General features: G+C 38.3%; 1 protein-coding gene across 2 annotated transcripts in view; it reads left to right on the forward strand.

The window, feature by feature from the left end:
• The first annotated feature begins 7245 nt into the window (after positions 1-7245).
• RFC1 (replication factor C subunit 1) overlaps positions 7246-25572 on the forward strand; it is an 84801-nt gene continuing 66474 nt past the window's right edge. For both annotated transcript variants that reach the window (XM_053217454.1, XM_015083282.3), the window contains exons 1-2: positions 7246-7379; positions 21624-21752. In XM_053217454.1, coding sequence (XP_053073429.1) covers positions 7377-7379; positions 21624-21752 — 132 coding nt within the window. In that variant the 5' untranslated portion in view covers positions 7246-7376. The remainder of the gene's footprint in view (positions 7380-21623; positions 21753-25572) is intronic.

Here is a 25572-nt window from a genome sequence, read left to right on the forward strand (position 1 = left end):
ATCTCTTTTTTCTTCTTTATAGTACTGAGAGTAGTGAGTTTCAACATACAGTAATGTTAAGTTTTGCAAATCCCACTGAAACTAAACATTTTCTAAAAAATGTCTAGGGAATCTGAGTTATTAGTGACCTACTGTATTTACTTTACCAGTTGCAATGCTTACCACATCCCAGAGCTAATGATAATATTTATATAAAGACATCAAACCAGGTATAATATTAAAAAAAATTTTTTTTAATGTTTATTTTTGAGAGAGAGAGAGAGAGATTGAGACAGAGCATTAGCAGGGGAGGTGCAGAGAGAGAGGGAGACACAGAATCCAAAGCAGGCTCCAGGCTCTGAGCTGTCAGCACAGAGCCTGAGGTGGGGCTCAAGCCCACGAATCAAACCGTGAGATCATTACCTGAGCCAAAGTTGAAGTTGGACGCTTAGCTGACTGAGCCACCCGGTGCCCCTCCAGGTGTAATCGTTTTATTTTTTTTCAACGTTTATTTATTTTTGGGACAGAGAGAGACAGAGCATGAACGGGGGAGGGGCAGAGAGAGAGGGAGACACAGAATCTGAAACAGGCTCCAGGCTCTGAGCCATCAGCCCAGAGCCGACGCGGGGCTCGAACTCACGGACCGCGAGATCGTGACCTGGCTGAAGTTGGACGCTTAACCGACTGCGCCACCCAGGCGCCCCAGGTGTAATCGTTTTAAATGGAGAGCCCGAAGCACTTGACCTTATTTGTCTCAAAGCAAAGAGTAGCTCTTTCTATAGTAACTAGCAGTTTAAATGGGTATGTTAAAAAGTATTTCTTATGTCTGTTTTGTGGCAATGGATTAGACTTTATTTGAGTAAGATTTTTGCTGTATATTTTATGGAAGATATGAATTTATTGGAATTCCTTTCTCATGTGTCTTTTCTATTCGGACTTGTGTTCATTTACGAGACTTTTTTTTCCTTCTCATATACACTACTCTGTATAAACAGTGATTATATTCAATACTACTTAAATTGCATGTCAAGAGGGGCACCTGTGTGGTTCAGTTGGTAAGCCTTCAACTTTGGCTCCGGTCATGATCTCACAGTTCATGAGTTCGAGCCCCGTGTCGGGCTCTGTGCTGACAGCTCAGAGCCTGAAGCCTGCTTCAGATTCTGTGTCTCCTTCTCTCTCTGCCCCTCCCCCGTTCATGCTCTGTCTCTTTCTCAAAAAATAAACATTAACAAAATTAAATTGTATGTCAAGAAAGATGATCTATGAGGTTTCCAAGGAAATTCAAAATATTCTTTATTACAAACATTGTTGGAATATGAATGAGGCTTCTGGGTATATATTATGAAAACTCAGATTCTCAAGAGTCTTAAAGGTGTATAATATCCAGATATATGGTCATCCTTAATTTTCAAATAACTGATGGTAGTTTCCTTTATTTGCTATACTTCACATTATTTCTATGAAACAACAAAAACAAAAATCCTGGAATTACTTTGATTTGTAGGGTTTGGAGAATGAAAGATTATCCTAATCATAAAATCTGTTATCACTGGGGCACCTGGGTGGCTCAGTTGGTTAAGCGTCTGACTTCAGTTCAGGTGATGAGCTCAGTTTGTGGATTTGAGCCCTCTGTCAGGCTCTGTGCTGGCAGCTCAGAGCCTGGAGCATGCATGTTTCTGTGTGTGTGTGTGTCTCTCTCTCTGCCCCTCCCCTGTTCATGCTCTGTCTCTCTCAAAAATAATAAGCATTGAAAAAAAATAAAAAATCTATTATCACTAAAGGGGCACCTGGGTGGCTCAGTTGGTTAAGTGTCTGACATCAGCTTAGGTCATGATCTCATGACTTGTGAGTTCAAGCCCACATCACACTCTCTGCTGTGAGTGCAGAGCTTGCTTTGGATCCTCTATCTTCCTCTCTCTCTGACTCTTCTCTGCTCATTCTCTTTCAAAAATAAATAAACACTAAAAAAAATCTATTATCACTACAAAATGCTGTTGGCATTCTTGTTGCTCTGTCTATAAACACTCTTAAAATTACCAATGAATATTTTAGAAAATTAATCTACAACTTGAGATAGAGTATGTGTATTTGATTGTATGGGTATATTATAGCAGTATTATTTAATCAAATAATATATTTGATTATACTGATATATAATCAAATGTGTATGTCATCAGTAAAGTTATATGCTTTTTGTTAAGTTTACTATTTTAAATATAAATGTTTCTTCTCCTAACTTAAGTGAAGACACTGATATACTTGGGAGAAACTTTTTATTATTTACAGTTTATAAAAATTATCAGGCAAGTTTATATAAATTTAGATTACAAAAGTATAATCATATAAGAAGGTTAATTGAATATCATCCAAGAATTAAGATAAATGACATAGAGCTTAATTTCATAAATTAGAATATATGTGCTATCATGGTGACAGATTATGACTTAATGATTATGCTCATACATAGATTACAAGGTCAGCATCACTGGTCTGGATCTGCAGTCACCATAAATGCAGAAAAGGATAAGCTACATTCTAATGGACTGTTTTCTATAAGGAATATGTTCCAATAAACCCTGACAAAGCAGGACATGCTAATATTTATCCAGAGGGCAGAAAGTCACATTTGTTGTTGCACAGCGAAAATTCGATTGGTTTCTGTTGACTTATAAAAGTCTATGTGAAAGACAATGTAATTATTGTTACTGGAACAGGATTTTAAAGAGGACTGAAAAGGATTTTATTTTATTTTTATTTTTTTTAAATTTCTTTTAGCTTTTATTTATTTTTGAGATAGGGAGAGACAGAGCATGAACAGGGGAGGGTCAGAGAGAGAGGGAGACACAGAATCTGAAACAGGCTCCAGGCTCGGAGCAGTCAGCACAGAGCCCGTCACGGGGCTTGAACTCCCGGACCACGAGATCGTGACCTGAGCTAAGTCGGATGCTTAACTGACTGAGCCACCCAGGCGCCCCAGACTGAAAAGGATTTTAAAGAGACTTCAAGTAAAGAGTTATTTCCATAATACAGATAAGTTAACTAAGGCAGTTGTATTAACACTGAAAATTTACATTGAACAATTGTTTTCTACTTACACATGGTAGTAGTTAGATTATAAAGGATGACCAAAATTCAAATTATGTACTTTTTAGCTAATGCCAAGCTTTTAGTCATTTTAGGAGGACAATGATTTAACTCTCTGTATATGTTATGGAAAGACAGCCAATTATTATATGCATAATCCAACTATTCACAAGTTTAGAAACGTACCAATAAAGATGTTAATGTCAATATTCTAACTTCTGTGGTAAAGGGTTCTTCAATGAATGGAAATAATTCTTCCATTAGAGATATATCCCTAAATTGGGGAGGGAAGGAGATCCTTGACTTTCACACAAAATTGGCTTTGTTGACAAACTTTCCCTAAAACCCTTTCTTTTAAGGATGAACAAGGCCAGTGAGCATTGGGTAATCAGATCCAATATATAATATATCCCTTAAAGATATGTCTTCTCTGTGTTAGGTCTCAAATGATTATTTAAAAGTCTTTAAAAATATTTTAGGCTTTTAATAGATGCCCTTAATTCTGGAAACTGCACTGCTTATCCAATTGCTGTATTATCTGTTACCAATGCCATTCTGGAATGAATTATTAGTCTTATTTATTCATCAGCTGGTTTGAGAAATAGTTACACAAAGAAGATCTGAACTAATAACTAAAGATAGCATGAGGAAAAACCTTTGATGGAAGTACTTTTTTTTTTAATGTTTATTTATTTTTGAGAGACAGAGAGAGACAGAATGTGGGTGGGGGAGGGGCAGAGAGAGCGAGAAAGACACAGAATCTGAAGAGTCTCCAGACTCTGGGCTGTCAGTACAGAGCCCGACACGGGGCTCAAACTCACAAGCCGTGAGATCATGACTTGAGCCGAAGTCAGATGCTCAACCGACTGAGCCACCCAGGCACCCCTATATTTGGTAATCTTTTTAGCACTCTTTAGATTTCTCTTCCACGGAAAACAAATGGGTATCATATTTTGCCATAAAACACATAGTAACCTTTTTCTTTTTTGTCATAAAATACCAAGTGTAAGAATGATGGGATCATAGTAATCTCATGGCTTAAAATCTTATAAAGCCTTCCCATTACACTTAGAATAAAATTAAAAGTTTTTGCTGGAGCCTAAGGTTCTAGAGGATCTCTCCTTTCACCTCTGCCCAAATTAATGTCTTATCACTTCCACTGAATTCTGCACCAGTCATAAAACTGGCTGTCTGGTTATTCTCTGGATGTGTTTAACTTACAATCATATTAGGGCCTTTAAGCTCGCCCCTTCTCAACATCCACATCCCAGCTCAATATCTCCTTCTTAGATCACTTATTTACAATACTTCCACACCCTCCTCCCCAGGTACCCTCTATCTCATAAGCCTGCTTCATTTTTTGTATAGCACTTACCCTTCTCTGAAAATACAGACTTTATTTTTGTCTACTTATTTATTTTTCTCTTTTCCTCAAAGATATAAACTTCAAGAAAGCTGGGGCTGTCTGTCTTATTTACTGGTGGGTTCCCAGCAAGCACATAAAGAAGTGCTGACACACAGTAGATGGTCAATAATTATCTGTTGAATGATGCATGGGTAAAAAACACCCCAGCAGAGAAAATAAGCATGAATATTCTGTTCATGTTTATTCATGGTTCCGTTTTGGGTTCTTTACAATATTTCTGTTCCGATTACTTATCATTTCACAACAAACTACCCCAAAAGTTACCACCTTAAAAGAACAATTATTTTATTACACTCACACTACTGTCAGGGAATTTAGGCAAGTTTTGACTAGGTGATTTTTCTGCTCTAATAGTGTTGGTTGGGGTCATTTAGAATTTCACCGGCAGCTGGTATGGTGGGTCCGAGATGGCTTCACTTACAAGCCTGGTACCAAGTGGAGATGGCTGTAATCCTGGGTTCAGCTGGCCCCTTCTCTTGCTTTACATGGGAGCTCAAGGGCCCAGTAGAGCAAGGTAGGAGCTGCTAGTCCTCTTAAAGCTTATGTCTGGAACTGTCAAATCAGACACAGGTTAGCTCAGGTGAGGGGTGCAGTATCAAAGCATATACAGTCATTTTTTAATCTGGTACATTTCTGAGATAGAATATTTCCAAGTAAATGTTCCTAAAGAAAACAATTCAACAAATTCGGTATCTTTCTGGAAGTTACAGGCTTCTGACTTAAGTCTCAGCTAAATTCAGGGAAGGCTTCAAATGCTAAAAAAGAAATAAAAAAATTAGAAGTTATATAAAAGATATGTAAAACTTTGAATATATATCTTATTTACTTATTTGCAACACAATGGACATTGTGAATTGGTTTACATCCTCTGAGACTATAAGCAAAATTTGTGATCTCCCTGCTGTGTACATTTTTATGGAGAGTAGGTTCATGGTTTTCATTGATTTTTCAGTTTCTAATGACACCCCTCCTCCCCTATCAAGTATTTCCCTAAGCAAAATTATGGAGTGCAAGGGGCGCCTGCATGGCTCAGTCGGCTAAGTGTCCAACTTAGGCTCACGTCACGATCTCATGGTTCGTGAGTTTGAGCCCAGCATTGTGCCCTCTGCTGTCAGTGAGGAGCCTGCTTTGGATGCTCTGTCCTCTCTCTCTGCCCCTCCCCCACTTGTTCTTTCTCTCTCTCTCTCTCTTTCAAAAATAAACATTAAAAAAATTATGGAGTGCATAGGTTCATTTTTATATCTATCTCCCTTGATAATACCTAGCCTTGTGTAACAATAATAGTAATAGCTGACAAAAATATTATTATCTTAAGCCAAGAGTAATGTTCTATAATAACCCTATGAAGTACTACTATCATCCTTATTTTATGCATGAAGAAACTGAGGCATAGTATCTTGCCCATAGCATGTGGTGGGGCTGGGAACCCTACCATACTGGCTGCAGATGGTCTGACGCAACAGGGCTCTCTCTGTTCAGGAGTAATAGTTTACTCCTTTGTAAATTGGGGAGAATAATAGTAGTTAGTGTCACGGCGGCTATTAGATGAGCTGAACTAGGATAGTCCATAGCTGCATGCCTGGCACATATTACATTGGCATTTGATAAATACAGGCTCTCCACCTTTAACCTCTGTTGTATTCCAGAAGGCTTTGCTATCTTTCGTTGTAGAGATATTGGTGTGATAAAATGCAGACCTGAAGGGGAGGATGGGTGGGTAAAGATCTGAAAGTCTAGGGCCAAACCTGGAGATACTGCTCTCTCCACTAAACTCCGTAGAGTCTGGTGTTTTAAAATTGTATGCAAATGTCACATTCTACTCCACAATTCAGTTGCTTATCTATTAATATGAAACTTGATTACCCCAAAGCTTTTGGGATCATTGTTTTTCTGTGATGCACCTTGTTTATGCCTTGGTCTCACACACACAACTGCTCTGATGAACTTAGTGCAGGTTTGGGAATTTAGACTCCCTAGAGCCTTCTGTGGACCCTTTAGCTTGTTCGGGCCTTATATTTTTCACTTATAAAGTGGAGTGGGTGTTGATGACTAGATGATTTTACCAAAGTCTTTTCTGTTCTGGAATTACACAATATGAAACTGTCCTTTAGGGGGCCTGGGTGGATCAGTGGGTTAAGCGTCAGACTCTTGATTTCTGCTCAGGTCATTATCTCACGGTTAGTGAGTTTGAGTCAGTGTTGGGCTCTGCACTGACAGGGTGGAGCCTGCTTGGGATTCTGTCTCATTCTGCCTCTCCCATGTTCGTGCTTTCTCTATCAAAAATAAACATTTAAAATGGTCTTTTAGCCCGGTTTTAAAACTGTGGGTTTCCACTTAGCAGGCAGAAACTCCAATTCGGTGGGTCAAACATTAAAAAAAAAAATCGGGATAACTACTCTCCGGTGAAATTCTTATTTCAGAATAGATATTAAAATGTAATGTGCAAAACGACATCTGAAATGTTTATCTTCATCGCTGGTGGTAATTGAAACACCTGAGAGCTGGTGTAAGGCAGTGCACCCTAGAGACGTGTAATTGGGAGAATCCCGGTTTGCCCGCCTTAGTACATCAACCTCGGAAGCTCCATTTGAGGGCTCCCACCAAAAGCCCAAGGCGCAAACCTGCGCGCGGACCCCGGTCCCGTACCTCCTCGCGATGGCAGCGGCCCGCCGGCCTGCGGGGCGTCACCTGGGCCGACGTCGCACCTCCCGCCTCCCGCCTGGGCCAAAGTGAAGCTGCGCGCCTTTTGACGTCATCACCGGGCGCCGCGGCCCCCACCACCTTCCACTTCGCGGGAGAAGTTGTTGGCGCGAATGGATCCCGAGTCCCGGTAACGGATTCCCTAGCCCACCGGCCTGCCCGCCCGCGCCGTAGTCCGTGGGCTGCGATGGTGAGTCCCTGGGGGAGGCTGTGCGGCTCGGGGGCTTGGGAGAGTTTGCAGGCTGGGTGTGGACCGGGCACTTTTGGAATGCAGGGTGGGGGAGGACGGCGGTGCGGGGCTCCGAAGGGGAGCGAAGGCACGGAAGGGGCCAAAAATCTGGCACTGGTCGCACAGCTTTCCTGGGACCGCGGGGTTTCTGCTCTCGGCAGCTGGCTGCGCTCATGCCTTTGGTGCTGCGCCGCAGTTTCACTTTTTTTTACTCTTGGGGGAAGGGAGGAAGGAAGAGAGTAAAGAAGGTGATTTGGGGGGCTTGGCGATAAAGTTGTTTTCCTGTTTGGCGTTGCCCGAAACCTCTCTTTGCGTCCTGCTTAAAGCATTGATTTCAAGCCCTCGTTCAAGGCGGAGAAAAATGTAACAAACTTTCCTTTTTTGTAAGTTGTGTTAGGCCTTGAACTTTCGTCATTAATAGCGCCACGAAACGCTCATTACAGAGCCGTTTGAGACCGAAGGCTTAGGGAGGATGCTTTATTTTGTTTAAATGAATTGGTAGAAGCCAAAGGGATAACACGGTTTACCGGAGGGGGGGGGGGAACCCAAACCCTAACAACACTGGAGGTAAAGACAGATACAATATATCTGACAGCTGTCATCGCTTATCACCTGATGTTAAAAATAATCTTATAAAAACACACCTCTGTATAATTGTGCATAAAGCATATCAATTGAGCGTGAAATGATTATGGAGGTATTAAAACAGACGTTCATGCTGGTATGGAAATAGATACAGATATGTGTTTGAAATATTTAAAGGACAATTTATGATGATCTATTAAGCCAGAATCTACTTCATAATCAGACGCAATTTTTTCAACTATTTTTTACCTTATCACAACACCAGCATCCTGGAGGGAAAATTTTTATGCCACATTGGGAAACCTTGCAGCCCTTAGTGTTTTTTTCTCATAAAAAAGGGATAAAATAATAGCCACCTTGCACCAAATATCAGTGTGTGAGCTGTTTGTTTTATGTACCTTTCTCACTTAAACCTCTCAGCAATCTAGTTTTACGGATGGTGAAGGAGGCTTTTAGAGTTTAAACAGTTTGTCATACAACTAATAAGTGGTTGAACTAGAGTAGGAACCTCGGTTTTTCTGACCACTACATTATACTGCCTCCCTAAAATGATTATAATTAATATTGGACTTAAGGCACTATAGTATTGTGGAAAGTTGATGACATTTGGAGTCTTGAAGGTTAAGAGTAAGGCGATAATTTAGTCTTGCTCTGCCATTTGGTAGTTTTGTGGTGGTGGATTTTATTTGGTTTAAGTAAATAGCTTAACTTTAACTTTTTTAATCTTGTGTTTTTCTTAACTGTAAAAAGGGGCAAAATATAGCTGTCTTAAGTGATTACCTTGAGGATTAAACAGGGTAATATGTGTAAAGCTTTTTTTGTGGCACCTAGCATGTGGAGGTATACTACTATGTGACTACCAATGATCTAATTTTATTAGGAAGGACTCTGGAACATTGCATAGTTTAAGGGTATCAAAGATGCCTCTGATGTTGTCAGTTACAGTGAACAATGGTTTATATAGTCAACTTTTGATATTCAAGGACTTTAAGTTTTGGTTCTTTTCTATCTTAGTACTTTTGTTCGCATGCAGATGAAAAACAAAGCTCTTCTAAGAGAAGAAGTAGGGGTCAGATGGGTCAGTTTTGCTCTTTGCTGAAGGGAAAGGTTCTATAACATAGATAAGAATTTTGGATTGCATTGGTATTTAATTTAGTCTTTCTGTCTCTAGTACAACAGTTAGCAAAACCCCAGACTAAAATTCTATTCAGTGTAGATTTATTGAACACCTAGGCACAAGTTATATTGTAATCCAGTAGTTTTTAACTTTGGGTCACAGTTCCCTTTGATAATGTGGTGAGTGGTATGCAAATTTTCTGCCCACAGAAATACATATGGGCATGTATGCAACATTTAAGAGAATTTGCATATCTTCTGAAGCCCTTCCATAGACGTTTACAACTCTTACCCTGGGGGCTACATTTTTTTTTTCTTAAATAAACTGAAGTTATCAATAAAGGGGTAAAATACTATATCTACAAAATCCAATACTCTGTAAGCATTAAAAAAGAGAAAACTTTATGCCCTGATATAAAACAGTTGTCAAGATAATTTAGTTAAAAAACAAGGGTGTAGGACAGTATGTAAAGTTTCACTTTATGCAGAGAAAGAGAGAAAAGAATATACACACTTTTATTTGAAGTGTGAAAGGATACACAAGGAACTGATAACATTTGCTACCTCTGAAGATGGGAAATATGTGTCTGAGAGGCAGGATCAGAAGCAGACTTTTTTACTCTTGAATTTTTAACCATGTGAACATAATGTCTATTAAAGGAATTGAAACAAAATTAAAGATAAAAAGAATAGAAAAGAAGTCATGTCAACAATTTGGTTGCTATTAGAATTTAATAACATGCTCAAAATGTGCATGAAACCTGAGATGCCATTTTTAAGAAATCAGCATATGTAATTTGTTGGCTGATATAATTTATTGAACACATGCATAAGGTTGAATCAAACACACATGAGACCTAGAGTATAGCCTGTTTGAAGAGCTGTCATGTCTAAATACATCTGAGTTGCTTCATGCCCCATTTTAGGGGATACCTTTTGCATTGAGTTTTACTATATGAATGCTCCCCCTGGACTAGTGCTGTCACCCTATTATAGTGTAGTTTTTGCCATATGTAGTAGTAGGTGACCTCTAAGGCCCCTACCTACCTCTCTTAGCTCTCTGTCTTTTGAGTGTATTAGGCTGGTTCTGTCTCTGCTCTTGTTCTTGCTATTTCATCTCCTTGTTCACATCCTTCCTCACATGTCTGCCTTTTTCTTATTACTCAAGCCTCAGTCATCACTTCCTCAGAGCTTTTGGTGTTGTATCTAAGAAACCATTGCCTAATCCAAGGTCATGAAGATTTATGCCTGTCTTCTTCTAAAAGTTTAACCTCTCACCTTTAACCTTGATCCATTTTGAGTTAATTTTTAAATTTTATTTTTTATTTTAGAGAGAGAGTGAGCAGGAGGGAGAGAGGGGTATAGAGGGAGAGAAAGAGAGAATCTTAAGCAGGTTCCATGCTCAGCACGGAGCTGGATGTGGGGCTCCATCCTGTGATCCCGAGATTATGACCTGAGCTGAAATCAAGAGTCAGATGCTCAACTAACTGAGCCACCCAGGCGTCCTGAGTTAATATTTTGTATAGGGTGTGAAGTAGGGGTTCATGTTTATTCTTTTGCATGTGGATAGTTGTTCCTGCACCATTTGCAGACATTTCTTTTCCCATTGAATTATCTTGGCTCTCTAGTCAAGAATCAAGTGACCATAAGTGTGAGGATTTTTTTTTTTTTAATTCTCTGTACTTTTCCTCTATCTATCTATCTATCTACCTACCTACCTACCTACCTACCTATCTACCTATCTTAGTGCCAGTAACACACTGTCTTTTTTACTGTAGTTTTGTGGTAAGTCCCTGCCTGCCCTTCCCCCCCCCCCCGCCCCCCCCCCCCCCGCCTTGTGGTAAGTTTTGAAATCAGGAAGTATGAGTTCTTCAACTTTGTTATTTTTCAAGATTGTTTTGTGTGTTCTAGGTCCCTTGACTTTCCACATGAATTTTAGAATCAGCAAAGAAGCCAGCTGGGATTTGATAGTGATGATGTTGAATCTGTGGATCATTTGGGGGAGTATTGCCCTCTTGACAATAGAATGTCTTCTGATCCATGAACATGGACTATCTTTTCATTTGTTTACGTCTTTAATTTCTTTAAACAATGTTTTATAGTTTTCAGAGTATAGGTTTTACACTTTTATTAGGTTTACTTCTAAGTATTTTGTTCTTTTTGATGATATTGTAAATGGAATTGTTTTCTTAATTTCAATTTTGGATTGTTCATTGCAAAAGTGTAGAAACTTTTGTATATTGATCTGTATTCTGCAACCTTGCTGAACTCATGTAGTAGTTTTAATAGTTTTTTTCGTGGATTCCTTAGGATTTTTTTCTATATAAGATCATTTCATCTGTAAATAGAGATAGTTTTACTTCATCCTGTCCAATCTAGGTACCTTTTATCTCTCTGTCTCTCTCTTTTCATTGCCTAAATGCTTTTGCTGGAACCTTCACAAGTGTTGAATAGAAGTGATGGGAGTGGTTGCATCTTTTTCCTGATCTCAGGGAAAGCATTCTAACAACTTTTTGCTTTCAAAGTGTAAGACCTCAATATAGTTTTAAGTACTTTATTCCACAGCTTGTCTCTGCTGTGCTACCAGTTAAATCATTGTGTATATTAGTCAGATATATAATTTGTATATTAGTGTTTTTCAGGATAAAAGATTCTTATATTTGGACAGGTTTTGTGAACTTTGTTGATAATCAGTTTCTTCTTGTGGATTTGGTGGTTGACTTAAAAATATTAATCAGAAATATTTATATTTCTTTGTTACTTTCAAAGTAGAGAAGTGAAGCCAAGATACATTGTGGCAACTACTCTACAGAGCACTGCCATACTTACTTTGCATAAAATCCTGTACCTTTCAAAGATAAGTGAACAGAGTGACATAATTTGTTTTCTTTTTGCATTTTTGATAGGCAAATATAACTTGTTTGTTGGTTGAGCTCATCAACAGTGGAAAAAAGTAACTTGAAGGTTTTGATTATACTTCCAAGTAAATATATAGTGGCTTTTGTACTGTGACCTTCTAAAGCTAGAGGTCAGTGAAAGCTTACTTCTGTATGGGTTTAGGAGTATTTATTGCAAAAAATTTTTTCATCTGTAACTCTACTAGTGGATTTATATAATGAACCAAGTTGGAAACTTCTTGGTACAGGTAAAGGACTCTAAAAATGCAAGATTTTTTTTTTTTTTTTTGAGTACTTGGCAAAGTTGGGTATTTTGTCTTGGCTTATGTATGCTAAAATTGCATTTGGGCTGCCTACTAGGTGATGCTTCTCTCTAATAGTGTTGTAGAATTGTTAGTTACACTTTAAGGTAGAAAATGCAAGAAGTCTTTTTTTGCTTACGTTTAAGAGCATCTTAAATTTCAAAACTTTTACTAGAGAATATCTTGTTGGCATTCTCAATTTTTTTAATTCTGGAGTTGAAGTTAAAAAAGTCATAGGTTTGTTATGAGGATTAAATGAGTAAATATTTTTAAAGTGCTTAAATTATTGCTTGGCACAGAGCAAGTCCTATTTAAGGGTTTATTAAAGAAGTAAATAAATGATACCTTGACTCTGAGCATTGGCAAAAGAAAAAGAGGGAAGGGGACAATAATATTTGAGAGATAGGATGAATAGGTGGAGAGTCAGAGTGAGGAGGAAAAACAGTACCCAGGTTTCTGTTTTGGGTGAATGGTGGTGCTATGCATTGAGGTGGGGAATAAAGGGAGAGAAGCAAGTCCCACAGAAATACGAGCTTAGTTTTGGACATTATGGATTGGAGGTATCTTTGGGGCATTTGGACAGAGATGTATCGGCAGACTATTGGCTACGTGATATGGAACTTAGGGGAGGTGTGGGGTGGAGAGATTGAGGAGAGCTTTAGGAGGTATCAGTGTGTATATACTTGGTACTGAGGTTGAGATGGATGTGAGTTAGCTTGAGTGTATGTGGATCAGAAGTTTTTGATTTCGGATTCATGGAGAACCATTAGTAGGTTTCAGGGAAAACCCCTGAATTTTAGATTACATGCAAAGTTTTGTATGTGTGTGGGGTGTTTTTTGCCATCGGTCAGTTCTCTAGTTCTCTTGATACTAACTGGGTGTCCTACAGTTCAGTTTACTTCCGACACTATTCAGATTTAGTGCAGACTGCATAAGTTAAGGGGCTCAGTCCCACAAAGTGGCTCCCACTTCAGAAGCCAGTTACAAGCCCTAGTCCACCTATACTTCTGACTGACTGGCTTTTTCAGGACCTCCTCCTCAGGTTTGATAATTTGCTATGGTGGCTCACAGAACTCAGGGAAACATTTTACTTATATTTACTGGTTTATTATGTGGCTACAACTCAGGAACAGCTAAAGGGAAGGAGAAGGTTTGTAGGGTAAGATATGGAGGGTTGGGGGGTCAGAGCTTCCGTGCTGTCTTTGGGTATGCCACCCTCCTAGCAACTTGATATGTTGACCAACCCAGAAGTTCTTCAAACATCGAACCTTGCTTATTCAAGAGTCTTTATAATCTAATCTTCAGTCCACCTCTTCTCCCTGTAGAACTAGGAGTGGGGCTGAGAGTTCCCATTCTTGGCCTTTCTAGTGACCAGTTTCCATCCTACGTTGCCTCATTAGTATAAACTTAGGTGTGATCCAAAGAACTGATTGTAAATAACAGAAGACACTTCTGTCACTTAGGAAATTCCAAGGTTTTTAGGAGCTCTGTGCCAGGAACCGGGGATAAATTTTTATTATAGTGTGTTTTTGCATATTTCTGTGGAAAATATTCATAGCTTTTGTCAGATCCACGAAAGTGTAAAAAACAAAACAAAACCCTGGTGTGTTTAGTGAAAAGACCACGCCTCTGTTTACTTGGCACACGTTTTGGATATTAATAGATAGGCAACCTGTTACTGACAGCATCTTATCCTAGCGTATAAGTTTTGCAGGGACAGGAGCCACAAGGATAGGGAACTGCTGTACAGTGCCTGGCACATGGTACATTTTTAATAAGTATTTGATGAAGTACAAATAAACTTTATTTCCAATAAAAGAGAAATTAACTAGAATAGAAAATTTACTGGTACGAAAACATCTTTTCTAGCCCTTTCTACTTTAATCTATCAAACGTTTTTGTTAAAGTTTATTTAAGTAATCTTTACACGCAACATGGGGCTTGAGTCTACAACCCTGAGATCAAGAGTCACATGCTGGGGCGCCTGGGTGGCTTGATTGGTTAAGTGTCTGACTTCGGCTCAGGTCACGATCTCGTGAGTTCTAGCCCTGTGTTGGGCTCTGTGCTGACAGCACTGAGCCTGGAGCCTTTTTCAGATTCTGCATTTCCCTCTCTCTCTGCCTCTCCCCTGCTTGTTCTCTCTCTCTCTCTCTCTCTCCGAAAAATAAACATAAAAAAAAAAAAGTTGCACGCTCTTCCGACTGAGCCAGCCAGGCGCCCCTCTAATCTATTGAACATTTAATGACAATAAGTAATATAGCCTAGAGAAATACAGTATTTATTATGTGGTAGGTCTATTTTTTTTAAATTATTTTTTATTTTCTTAAATATTTATTTATTTATTTATTTAATGTGTAGTTAGTTATTTTTGACAGAGAGAGAGCAGGAGTGCGAGAGGGGCAGAGACAGAGAGGGAGAGAGAGAATTCCAAGCAGGCTCTATGCTGTCAGTGCAGAGCCCAACATGGGGCTTGATCCCACAAGCCTGTGAGATCATGACCTGAGCTAAATCAAGAGTTGGATGCTTAACTGACTGAGCTACCCAGGTGCCCCTATTTATTTTTTAAATGCTTTTATTTTTAGCTTTGAGAGAGAGAGAGAGAGAGCACGAGTGGGGGGGAGAGAAGCGGAGGGGGAGAGAAAGAATGTCGAGCAGGCTCTATGATCAGCACAAAGCCCAACATGGAGCTTTATCCCATGATCCCAGGATTATGACCTGAGCTGAAATCAAGAGTTGGTTGCTCAACCTACTGAGCCATCCAGGTGCCCCACAATTATTTATTAAAAAAACATATTTATTTATTTATTTATTTATTTATTTTGAGAGAGAGAGAGAGAGAGAGCAAGGGAGAGGCAGAGAGAGAATCCTGAGCAGCCTCTGCACTGTCAGTGCAAAGCCCAGTGTGGGGCTTGATCCCACAAACCGTAAGATCATGACCTGAGCTGAAATCAAGAGTCACCCAGATGCCCCCCAATTATTTGTTTTTTAAATTGAAGTATAGTTGACACACGTTCATTTCAGGTGTAGAAAATAGTGAATTGACAACTCTATATGCTGTGCTCACCACACGCTTAGCTGTCATGTGTCACCATAAAATGCTATTGCAATACCATTGACTGTATTCTATATGCTGTACTTTTTTGTCCCTGTGACTTATTCATTCCATAACTAGAAGCCTATATCTCCCACTTCCCTTTGTACATTTTGCCTGTCTCTTCAACCCCCTTCCCTTTGGCAACCACCAGTTCTCAGTATTTATGGTCTTTTTGTGCTTTTTGTTTGTTTTTTAGGTTTCACATATAAGTGAAATCATGTGGTATTTGTCTTTCTGTCTGACTTAATTTCACTTAGCATAATACCCCCTAGGCCCATCCATGTTGTCATAAATGGCAAGATCTCATTATTTTTATGGCTGAATAATATATATATATGTGTATTATATTACATATATAATATAATATTATAATATTATATATATATAATATACACATATGTGTGTGTGTGTGTGTGTGTAAACCCCATGTGGTCTTTGTTCATCTGTCAGTGGACATTTAGGTTGGTAGGTCTGTTTTCGATTTGAACTTAATTTCAGTCTTCATTGAAATAGTGTAAATTTGATTTTTTAGATCTGAAGTCAGCTGTAAAAAGTTGACTTCTGGATGAATAAAAACCATAATCAGACTACATTAACCGTGGTGAAAATGTCAAAATGTTGAAATAAATCATTAGATCAGGCATAAAGAGTTTTAAATGTTTCAGTTATTCCAATTATGCATGTTTGAAGGAGAACTTATTTTTTAAAAATCTAAATTAATTAATTTCCATTTTCTGTTTAATTTTGCTGGTGTTGGTTAGTACTTTTGGATCAGGTACACCTGAAAACTTTCTGTAGTACAGTATTTCATTGAAAGAGTAGTCTCGGACTCATGTGATTACACTTATTATGGCTTCAGAATTTCACACATCTTCCTCAACACAACCAAGAATAGAATTGGGTTTTTTCACTTCTTGGGAGCAGCCTCTTAGGTAGACTGAGCAGATTCTAGGGCAAGTAGGAGAGGCAGATACTTCCATAATCATATGTTCTCTATTTCTTTTCCCTTTCTGTGCTTTATATTGTCTGTTCTTTATTTCCTGTGTTTTGCTTTATTTTCTAAAGACAGAAAGACCAAGAATAGAAAAGTAGAATCTTGAAACCTCCACAGAAACAGAGACTTTTGTCTGTTTTGTTTATTCCAAGCACTGAGAAGAGTTCGTGGTTCATAGCAGGCTCTCAGTGAATATTTGTTGAATGAATAAATGAATGAAGGAATAAAGAGGAATTTGATGCAGTTTCTTAAAATTCTTCCTGGATAGAACCTGTGATTACTTAAAAATTTTTCAGATCACACTTCTTTTTTACTCACTGGTATCTTAGAATTTCTTGAGGCCTGTGCTAGACTTTGCTGTATCATTAACATTGATTATATGTAGAGATATATATGATTTCTAAAAGATAATTAGTTTGGCGAAAACAAATTTGAAGAAGAGGAAATATTGTAGAAAGAGTGAAACTATTTTGTTTTTTGTAGCCACAATATTATAATATGACAAGAGAGTACCATATTTCAAGGGTTAATTATAGGTCAACTTTAATAATTTATTTCAGAATTAATACACAATAAGTGTTAATTTAATACCCACTTAAAATTTCTTAAAGTCAAAAGCAATAGGTAAAGTCATAGCAAAAAATTAATCTCAATTAAAGATTATGTTAATACTCAATTTTTTAAAAACACATCTACCATGAGTTTCATTTTACATAATCAAGAACCTCTCTTTTGGAGGGAGCCCAGATGTAAAGAAATAACTGCTCATGTGTTCAACCGATACGTATAGTTTTAAAGCTTTTATTATTAAGTAATCACTCCCAGTGTGGGGCTTGAACTCAAAAGCCGCACACACGCTCTACTGACTGAGCCAGCCAGGTGCCCCATTGCATTCATCCAACATTATCTCAAGTGCTGGCCCAGTGCTTGAGATAGAGTGGGGAGCTAGGCCTGCTCTATGGAACTTAACAGCGGTGCCTTCAAACTCAGATTTATATGACTATCAAAAGTATAGTCTGGCTGGCTCAGTCGGTACAGCATGTGACTCTCGGTCTTGGGGTTGTGAGTTCAAGCCCCACGTTGGGGGTAGAGGTTACTTAAAAAAACATCTCATTTAATCATCTTAGGACTCAATTCAGGTGTTGCTTCTTTTGGAAAGGTCTCTGTGTTAGTTGTTCCTGTCTTCTAGTTTTGTGAGAAGCTCTGTCTTAGCACTCTTTTGTATTTAATTCTTTATATACTAATTTGACTCCTAGGTAGCTTCATGAGGTCATTTTCCTGTTTGTGTTCTAAGTCCCTGGCACAGTGCCCGCCTCTAAGCATACCAACTTGTCAGGAATGAGAAGGGAAATGCCATACTGCTAATTGTGGGGTATGGCTACTTTGCATAGATCCTTAGAGTTGCAGGAAAACTATGAAGGGGCAGTCATGGTCAAGTGGAAAACTGAAAGGGATTTGGAGGACCAGGTTCTGTGATGGAGGTTTTTGGTCTGCCACCTTAATCCCCACAGGAATTTTATGAGGCAGGTGGTAACATGAGGAAACTGAGAGGCAGAGAAGTTATGTAATTCATCCCAAGTGTCCGGTACTAAATGGCAAAACTGATAGAAAGCCTTTGTCTGTCTTAATTCCACTTACTTATCTATAAAACAGAGATATTCTATTTGCCTTATATACCTCACAGAATCATCAAGAGAGAGAAATCTGTGTCCAGTAGCTGTAAGTAAAAGCACATAAACTTGTTACTATTAGCTATCTGTGCTAAAATTTGTTTTAACTTTGATGTGATTTTTGCCTAAGTTTTTGCCTTATTTGACCTGAATTGTTCAACTAGTAACTGTTGAAGAAGAAAATAAGAAGAGTTAATTACTTTTTTTTGGTCTCCCCAAATAAAAATAATGTTATTTCTTTTATCATTTCTTTTAGAAATGGACTTCCCGGGACAATGGATATGCACATTTAAAATTGTGACAAGTATTGCTGATTGTCTTCCAGATGAGTTTTTGTCCTCCAGTATACCAGTTTTTACTTTTACAGCAGAATAGTTTGTGAGCATCTGTTCCCCCATATCCTTGACAAATCTGGGCATTATCAGTCTTTTAACATTTAGAGAAAAATAATCCAGCTTCAATTTATTTGATTATTATTTGTGAAGTTGAACATCTCTTATTATTTGTTGATTATTTGCATTTTTTATAATTTGCTTACTAGCAAATTCATTTTTCTACTCAGCTATCTTATTGGTTTGTAGGGACCCTCTATATACACCATATATTGTAGATATTTTCAAGTTAGTTACTTGTATTTTAACTTTTGTTTATGGCATCTTTTCTTGTTATGTAGTCAGATCTGTCTTCCTTTATGGATGGTTTCTAGCTTTGATGTTATACTTAGAAGACTTTCCCTTTGCCAAGATTATAAAAGTAAATTAAAATCTGTTCCCTCTTCTCATATACTCAGGAATAATTATTTTGTGCATTCAAGAATGGTATTTAAATTAAAAAAATTTTTTTTAATGTTTATTTTTGAGAAAGAGAGAGACAGTGCAAGTTGGGGAGGGGCAAAGAGAGAGATGGAGGGACAGAATCTGGAGCAGGCCCCAGGCTCTGAGCTGCCAGCACAGAGCCTGATGTGGGGCTTGAACTCTCAAACCGGGAGATCGTGACCTGAGCCAAAGTTGGGTGCTTAACTGACTAAGCCACCCAGGTGCCCCAAGAGTGATGTTTAGATCTATTATTTGGGAGTATGATTAGCCACTAGACTTGTTCGCCATTTCATGAAATGTTTGAAAACTGGGAGTACTAGACAAGGGAATGTTAATTGAAGGGTAAAGTGAAGTCACTCTCTAAGGCCAAATTAGTGACCCTTGTCTTTTAGATGTTTATATACAAGATGGCTGCTCACATTGGAGATAATCCTAAAAGGTGTGAGTTAATTGGCTTTCCTTGTGATGAAAATTCTTTTCCAAAAGTTTAGATTTTCAGTGTGTATTGGGATAGATCAGAATGTTGTTATTTGACTGTTCTGCTGCCATCAGAGTATAAGGGTGTGGGGAGTGAGAGTAGGGTAGAATAAAGAAAAGGAAGAGAAAGGGGATATGAATAGAAAGGATTGGTTAGGAAGGAAAAGTAACAATGCTGAGGAGTATGAAACACAAAAGTCAGAGAGCCTTAATAAACCAACCATTCCATTTCCTGAATTATATTTTGTTTTCTTTTGTGGTTGTAAGCGTTTGTGTGCCTAATACAGTTTGAAAACCAGCAGTGACTTTAACCTGATTATTAATATTCAGTTTTGGTATTTCCATGGTACACGTGTTGTGCTGTGTGTAAGGGTGCATGCATGCGTGCAAACCGTCACCACCATTTGAATGAAAAATCAGTTGGTAATTTTAAAAGTGAAACTCTGGTATGAAACTGTCATTTCCTCCAGAAGCAATAAAGTAAATAGTTGTCAACCGCAAACCCAGTTTTTTGTAAGTTATATGGAAGACTGTGCCTTTCTTTATTGCCTATTTTTCTTTATTTAGCACTTGACACAAATGTCTTAGCCTCATAGGTGAAGTATCATTCTGTAAACAATATTTTTTAGACTTAGATTTTATTAGGATGGATTTGTGACTTTTCTGTGTTAAGCAGTTTACAAAAGAGAACATAGAATCAGAGAGGTCTATAATCTTTTAAAAGAAATTTAGTGTCTGTGTACCTCATTTATCTGCTTTGTTTATTTGCTTAGACACAAAGCTATTTTTGTGTGTGCATAACATGCTTATTTGGGATTTGTGACATTTTAAGAGTATGATATTTACTGCCAGGTTCTAGGAAAGAATTGTTAACTTTCTTACACCTCACAAAGTACCTTTAAGAATTTTTTTTGTATTTGAGAGAGAGAGAGCGAGAGAGCACACGAGTGGGGGGAGAGGGTCAGAGAGGGAGAGAGACAGAGACAGAGACAGAGAGAATCTTAAGCAGTCTCCATGCTCAGTGCTGAGCCCAAAGTGGGGCTTGATCCCCTGACCCTGAGATCATGACCTGAGCTGAAATCAAGAGTCAGTGCTCAACTGACTGAGCCTCCCAGGTGCCCCGGCAAAGTACTTTCAACAGGCATTTTGCTCACCACAATAAAGAGAGGAACAGGGAACAGGTTAAAAGGATTGAAAACTCAGGAACGTAAGATAGGAAGAGGAGAATACTTGGCTCTTGAACCCAATTCTTAGGAATTCAGATCCTTATTCAGATCTCATTATTTTGTGTTCCTTATATCCTTGCCTGGGAGCAGAGATAATTGTAAGTAGAGACGTTTCAGTGATATGAAGGAATAATAGTTCATAAATGAGGGAAAGGGAAGCTTTTTACTGAGCCAACATTAATTATCCTCATAAAGTGTAGGTAGTATTAGTCCCACTTTACTGATGAAAAACCAGATTAAAGTAACCTGCCCAAGGTCACACATAAAAAGCAGTGGAGTAGAGATTCATACTGAGGCTTTCTGATTCCAAGATCTATTCCTGTTCTCTACACCGTCCCATGTTCAAAGCTAAAATCTAAAAGGGTAGGGAAGAATATGTATGCAAAAGATAAAAGTGAGTGATTTTAATTGTAAATTACATTGTAAATGTTTCATTATGATTAATTTGATTTTAGCGTAACACAAAGGGTTAGAGCAATTAAAGAGAATATTGTAATACGCATAAAATATTTACTTCAGAATTTGGAAAAATCATATAAAGAAGAGTAACTTCAAGGTTTTTAGTTATTAAGTGATTAAGTTTTAAGTTATTAAGCCTTAAATGATCAGGGTTGTGAAAGGTATCCTTCTTTCAAACTGGAGTATAAATCCCATGGGCAAGGATTATACTCTTCAACATTTGTCTTCTCTCTCACTGTGCCTGGGGAGGTGGGATGAATATGCGCATATGACTTGCCTCTTTAGTAATTATGCTGTTGTTAAGAACAATTTCATTGCTCATTTTTGTCCTGCTTTTGCCAAATTCTGAGAATTAATAACTATTTTTCATTAGGTGAATGGTTCTTAACCCAGGTAATTTTATCAGTAAACTTTTGCGCATGAAAAGAACGCTGCTGCACATGGTGGAGTTATTGCACTGTGAAGAAATTGCTGAGGGCAAACCAGTGTGTGTAAGGTGTCCCCGTTTGCAAGTGAAATTCACATTTTGTGCCGTTAATGTTTGTTTATGCATGTCCATTTTTGATTTAGGATATTCGGAAATTCTTTGGGGTTATACCAAGTGGAAAGAAACTTGTGACTGACACAGTGAAGAAGAATGAGAAGACAAAGTCTGCTGAAGAAACTTTAAAAGCGAAGAAAGGAATAAAGGAAATCAAGGTCAGTTTTCCAGATACCGTATTGAACTGTATAAAAAGTTAAATAAATTCAGTTCCTAGACTTGATATTATGCGAGCCTGAAATGAATATAGATTTCAACTCATTTTGCAGAGAAAGAAGACAAGTATATTTCTAATTAATACAGCTTCCTGCATTCATTGCTTGTTTTCCTATAGGAGAGATGGAACCCTTTTCAGTTGTTAAAACTTTGTATTTTAAGACCAAAGTTTATTCTTAAAGACATGAGCCCCAAGTGAAAGGTGTTGGATTTCTGGTGCAGGAAAACTTTGGAGGAAAGCTTTATTCTTTCCTTGTCTTCCTTGGGCCTCAGAGAAGTTAAGGTACAGTGTCACTGTAGAAAGCAGGTGATGGCTACAATAGTGTGTCTGAGTTAATATTGTTCCACTTTGTGTAAGATATGAGAGTTTTGCAACTCTACAGGTCTATTTACCACCATCTTTTATGTTTTAACTATATGTATTATAGCTACATGTGTTAATACTCCACATTCATTTTTTTTTTTAATTTTTTTTTTTAACGTTTTTATTTATTTTTGAGACAGAGAGAGACAGAGCATGAACGGGGGAGGGTCAGAGAGAGAGGGAGACACAGAATCGGAAGCAGGCTCCAGGCTCTGAGCCATCAGCCCAGAGCCTGACGCGGGGCTCAAACTCACAGACCGCGAGATCGTGACCTGAGCTGAAGTCGGACGCTTAACCGACTGAGCCACCCAGGCACCAGTACTCCACATTCAGTGTGATAATTTTTGCTCCAAACACACATGTATTTTATTTTATTTTATTTTATTTTATTTTATTTTATTTTATTTTATTTTATTTTATTTTATTTATTTTTTTCAATATATGAAATTTATTGTCAAGTTGGTTTCCATACAGCACCCAGTGCTCATCCCAAAAGGTGTCCTCCTCAATACCCATCACCCACCCTCCCCTCCCTCCCACCCCCCATCAACCCTCAGTTTGTTCTCAGTTTTTAAGAGTCTCTTATGCTTTGGCTCTCTCCCACTCTAACCTCTTTTTTTTTTTTCCTTCCCCTCCCCCATGGGTTTCTGTTAAGTTTCTCAGGATCCACTTAAGAGCGAAAACATGGTATCTGTCTTTCTCTGTATGGCTTATTTCACTTAGCATCACACTCTCCAGTTCCATCCACGTTGCTACAAAGGGCCATATTTCGTTCTTTCTCATTGCTATGTAGTACTCCGTTGTGTATGTAAACCACCATTTCTTTATCCATTCATCAGTTGATGGACATTTAAGCTCTTTCCACAATTTAGCTATTGTTGAGAGTGCTGCTATAAACATTGGGGTACAAGTGCCCCTATGCATCAGTACTCCTGTATCCCTTGGGTAAATTCCTAGCAGTGCTATTGCTGGGTCATAGGGTAAGTCTATTTTTAATTTTCTAAGGAACCTCCACACTGTTTTCCAGAGTGGCTGCACCAGTTTGCATTCCCACCAACAGTGCAAGAGGGTTCCCGTTTCTCCACATCCTCTCCAGCATCTATAGTCTCCTGATTTGTTCATTTTGGCCACTCTGACTGGTGTGAGGTGATATCTGAGTGTGGTTTTGATTTGTATTTCCCTGATGAGGAGCGACATTGAGCATCTTTTCATGTGCCTGTTGGCCATCCGGATGTCTTCTTTAGAGAAGTGTCTATTCATGTTTTCTGCCCATTTCTTCACTGGGTTATTTGTTTTTCGGGTGTGGAGTTTGGTGAGCTCTTTATAGATTTTGGATACTAGCCCTTTGTCCGATATGTCATTTGCAAATATCTTTTCCCATTCCGTTGGTTGCCTTTTAGTTTTGTTGGTTGTTTCCTTTGCTGTGCAGAAGCTTTTTATCTTCATAAGGTCCCAGTAATTCATTTTTGCTTTTAATTCCCTTGCCTTTGGGGATGTGTTGAGTAAGAGAGCGCTATGGCTGAGGTCAGAGAGGTCTTTTCCTGCTTTCTCCTCTAGGGTTTTGATGGTTTCCTGTCTCACATTCAGGTCCTTTATCCATTTTGAGTTTATTTTTGTGAATGGTGTGAGAAAGTGGTCTAGTTTCAATCTTCTGCATGTTGCTGTCCAGTTCTCCCAGCACCATTTGTTAAAGAGACTGTCTTTTTTCCATTGGATGTTCTTTCCTGCTTTGTCAAAGATGAGCTGGCCATACGTTTGTGGGTCTAGTTCTGGGGTTTCTATTCTATTCCCTTGGTCTATGTGTCTGTTTTTGTGCCAATACCATGCTGTCTTGATGATGACAGCTTTGTAGTAGAGGCTAAAGTCTGGGATCGTGATGCCTCCTGCTTTGGTCTTCTTCTTCAAAATTACTTTGGCTATTCGGGGCCTTTTGTGGTTCCATATGAATTTTAGAATTGCTTGTTCTAGCTTCGAGAAGAATGCTGGTGCAATTATGATTGGGATTGCATTGAATGTGTAGATAGCTTTGGGTAGTATTGACATTTTGACAATATTTATTCTTCCAATCCATGAGCAGGGAATGTCTTTCCATTTCTTCATTTCTTCTTCAATTACCTTCATAAGCTTTCTATAGTTTTCAGCATACAGATCTTTTACATCTTTGGTTAGATTTATTCCTAGGTATTTTATGCTTCTTGGTGCAATTGTGAATGGGATCAGTTTCTTTATTTGTCTTTCTGTTGCTTCATTGTTAGTGTATAAGAATGCAACTGATTTCTGTACATTGATTTTGTATCCTGCAACTTTGCTGAATTCATGTATCAGTTCTAGCAGACTTTTGGTGGAGTCTATCGGATTTTCCATGTATAATATCATGTCATCTGCAAAAAGCGAAAGCTTGACTTCATCTTTGCCAATTTGGATGCCTTTGATTTCCTTTTGTTGTCTGATTGCTGATGCTAGAACTTCCAGCACTATGTTAAACAACAGCGGTGAGAGTGGGCATCCCTGTCGTGTTCCTGATCTCAGGGAAAAAGCTTTCAGTTTTTCCCCATTGAGGATGATGTTAGCTGTGGGCTTTTCATAAATGGCTTTTATGATGTTTAAGTATGTTCCTTCTATCCCGACTTTCTCAAGGGTTTTTATTAAGAAAGGGTGCTGGATTTTGTCAAAGGCCTTTTCTGCATCGATTGACAGGATCATATGGTTCTTCTCTTTTCTTTTATTAATGTGATGTATCATGTTGATTGATTTGCGAATGTTGAACCAGCCCTGCATCCCAGGAATGAATCCCACTTGATCATGGTGAATAATTCTTTTTATATGCTGTTGAATTCAATTTGCTAGTATCTTATTGAGAATTTTTGCATCCATATTCATCAGGGATATTGGCCTGTAATTCTCTTTTTTTGCTAGGTCTCTGTCTGGTTTAGGAATCAAAGTAATACTGGCTTCATAGAATGAGTCTGGAAGTTTTCCTTCCCTTTCTATTCTTGGAATAGCTTGAGAAGGATAGGTATTATCTCTGCTTTAAACATCTGGTAGAACTCCCCTGGGAAGCCATCTGGTCCTGGACTCTTATTTGTTGGGAGATTTTTGATGACTGATTCAATTTCTTCGCTGGTTTTGGGTCTGTTCAAGCTTTCTATTTCCTCCTGATTGAGTTTTGGAAGAGTGTGGGTGTTTAGGAATTTGTCCATTTCTTCCATGTTGTCCAATTTGTTGGCATATAATTTTTCATAGTATTCCCTGATGATTGCTTGTATCTCTGAGGGATTGGTTGTAATAATTCCATTTTCATTCATGATTTTACCTATTTGGGTCATCTCCCTTTTCTTTTTGAGAAGCCTGGCTAGAGGTTTGTCAATTTTGTTTATTTTTTCAAAAAACCAACTCTT

Source organism: Acinonyx jubatus, chromosome B1, assembly GCF_027475565.1.
Source record: "Acinonyx jubatus isolate Ajub_Pintada_27869175 chromosome B1, VMU_Ajub_asm_v1.0, whole genome shotgun sequence".
Taxonomy (NCBI): domain Eukaryota; kingdom Metazoa; phylum Chordata; class Mammalia; order Carnivora; family Felidae; genus Acinonyx; species Acinonyx jubatus.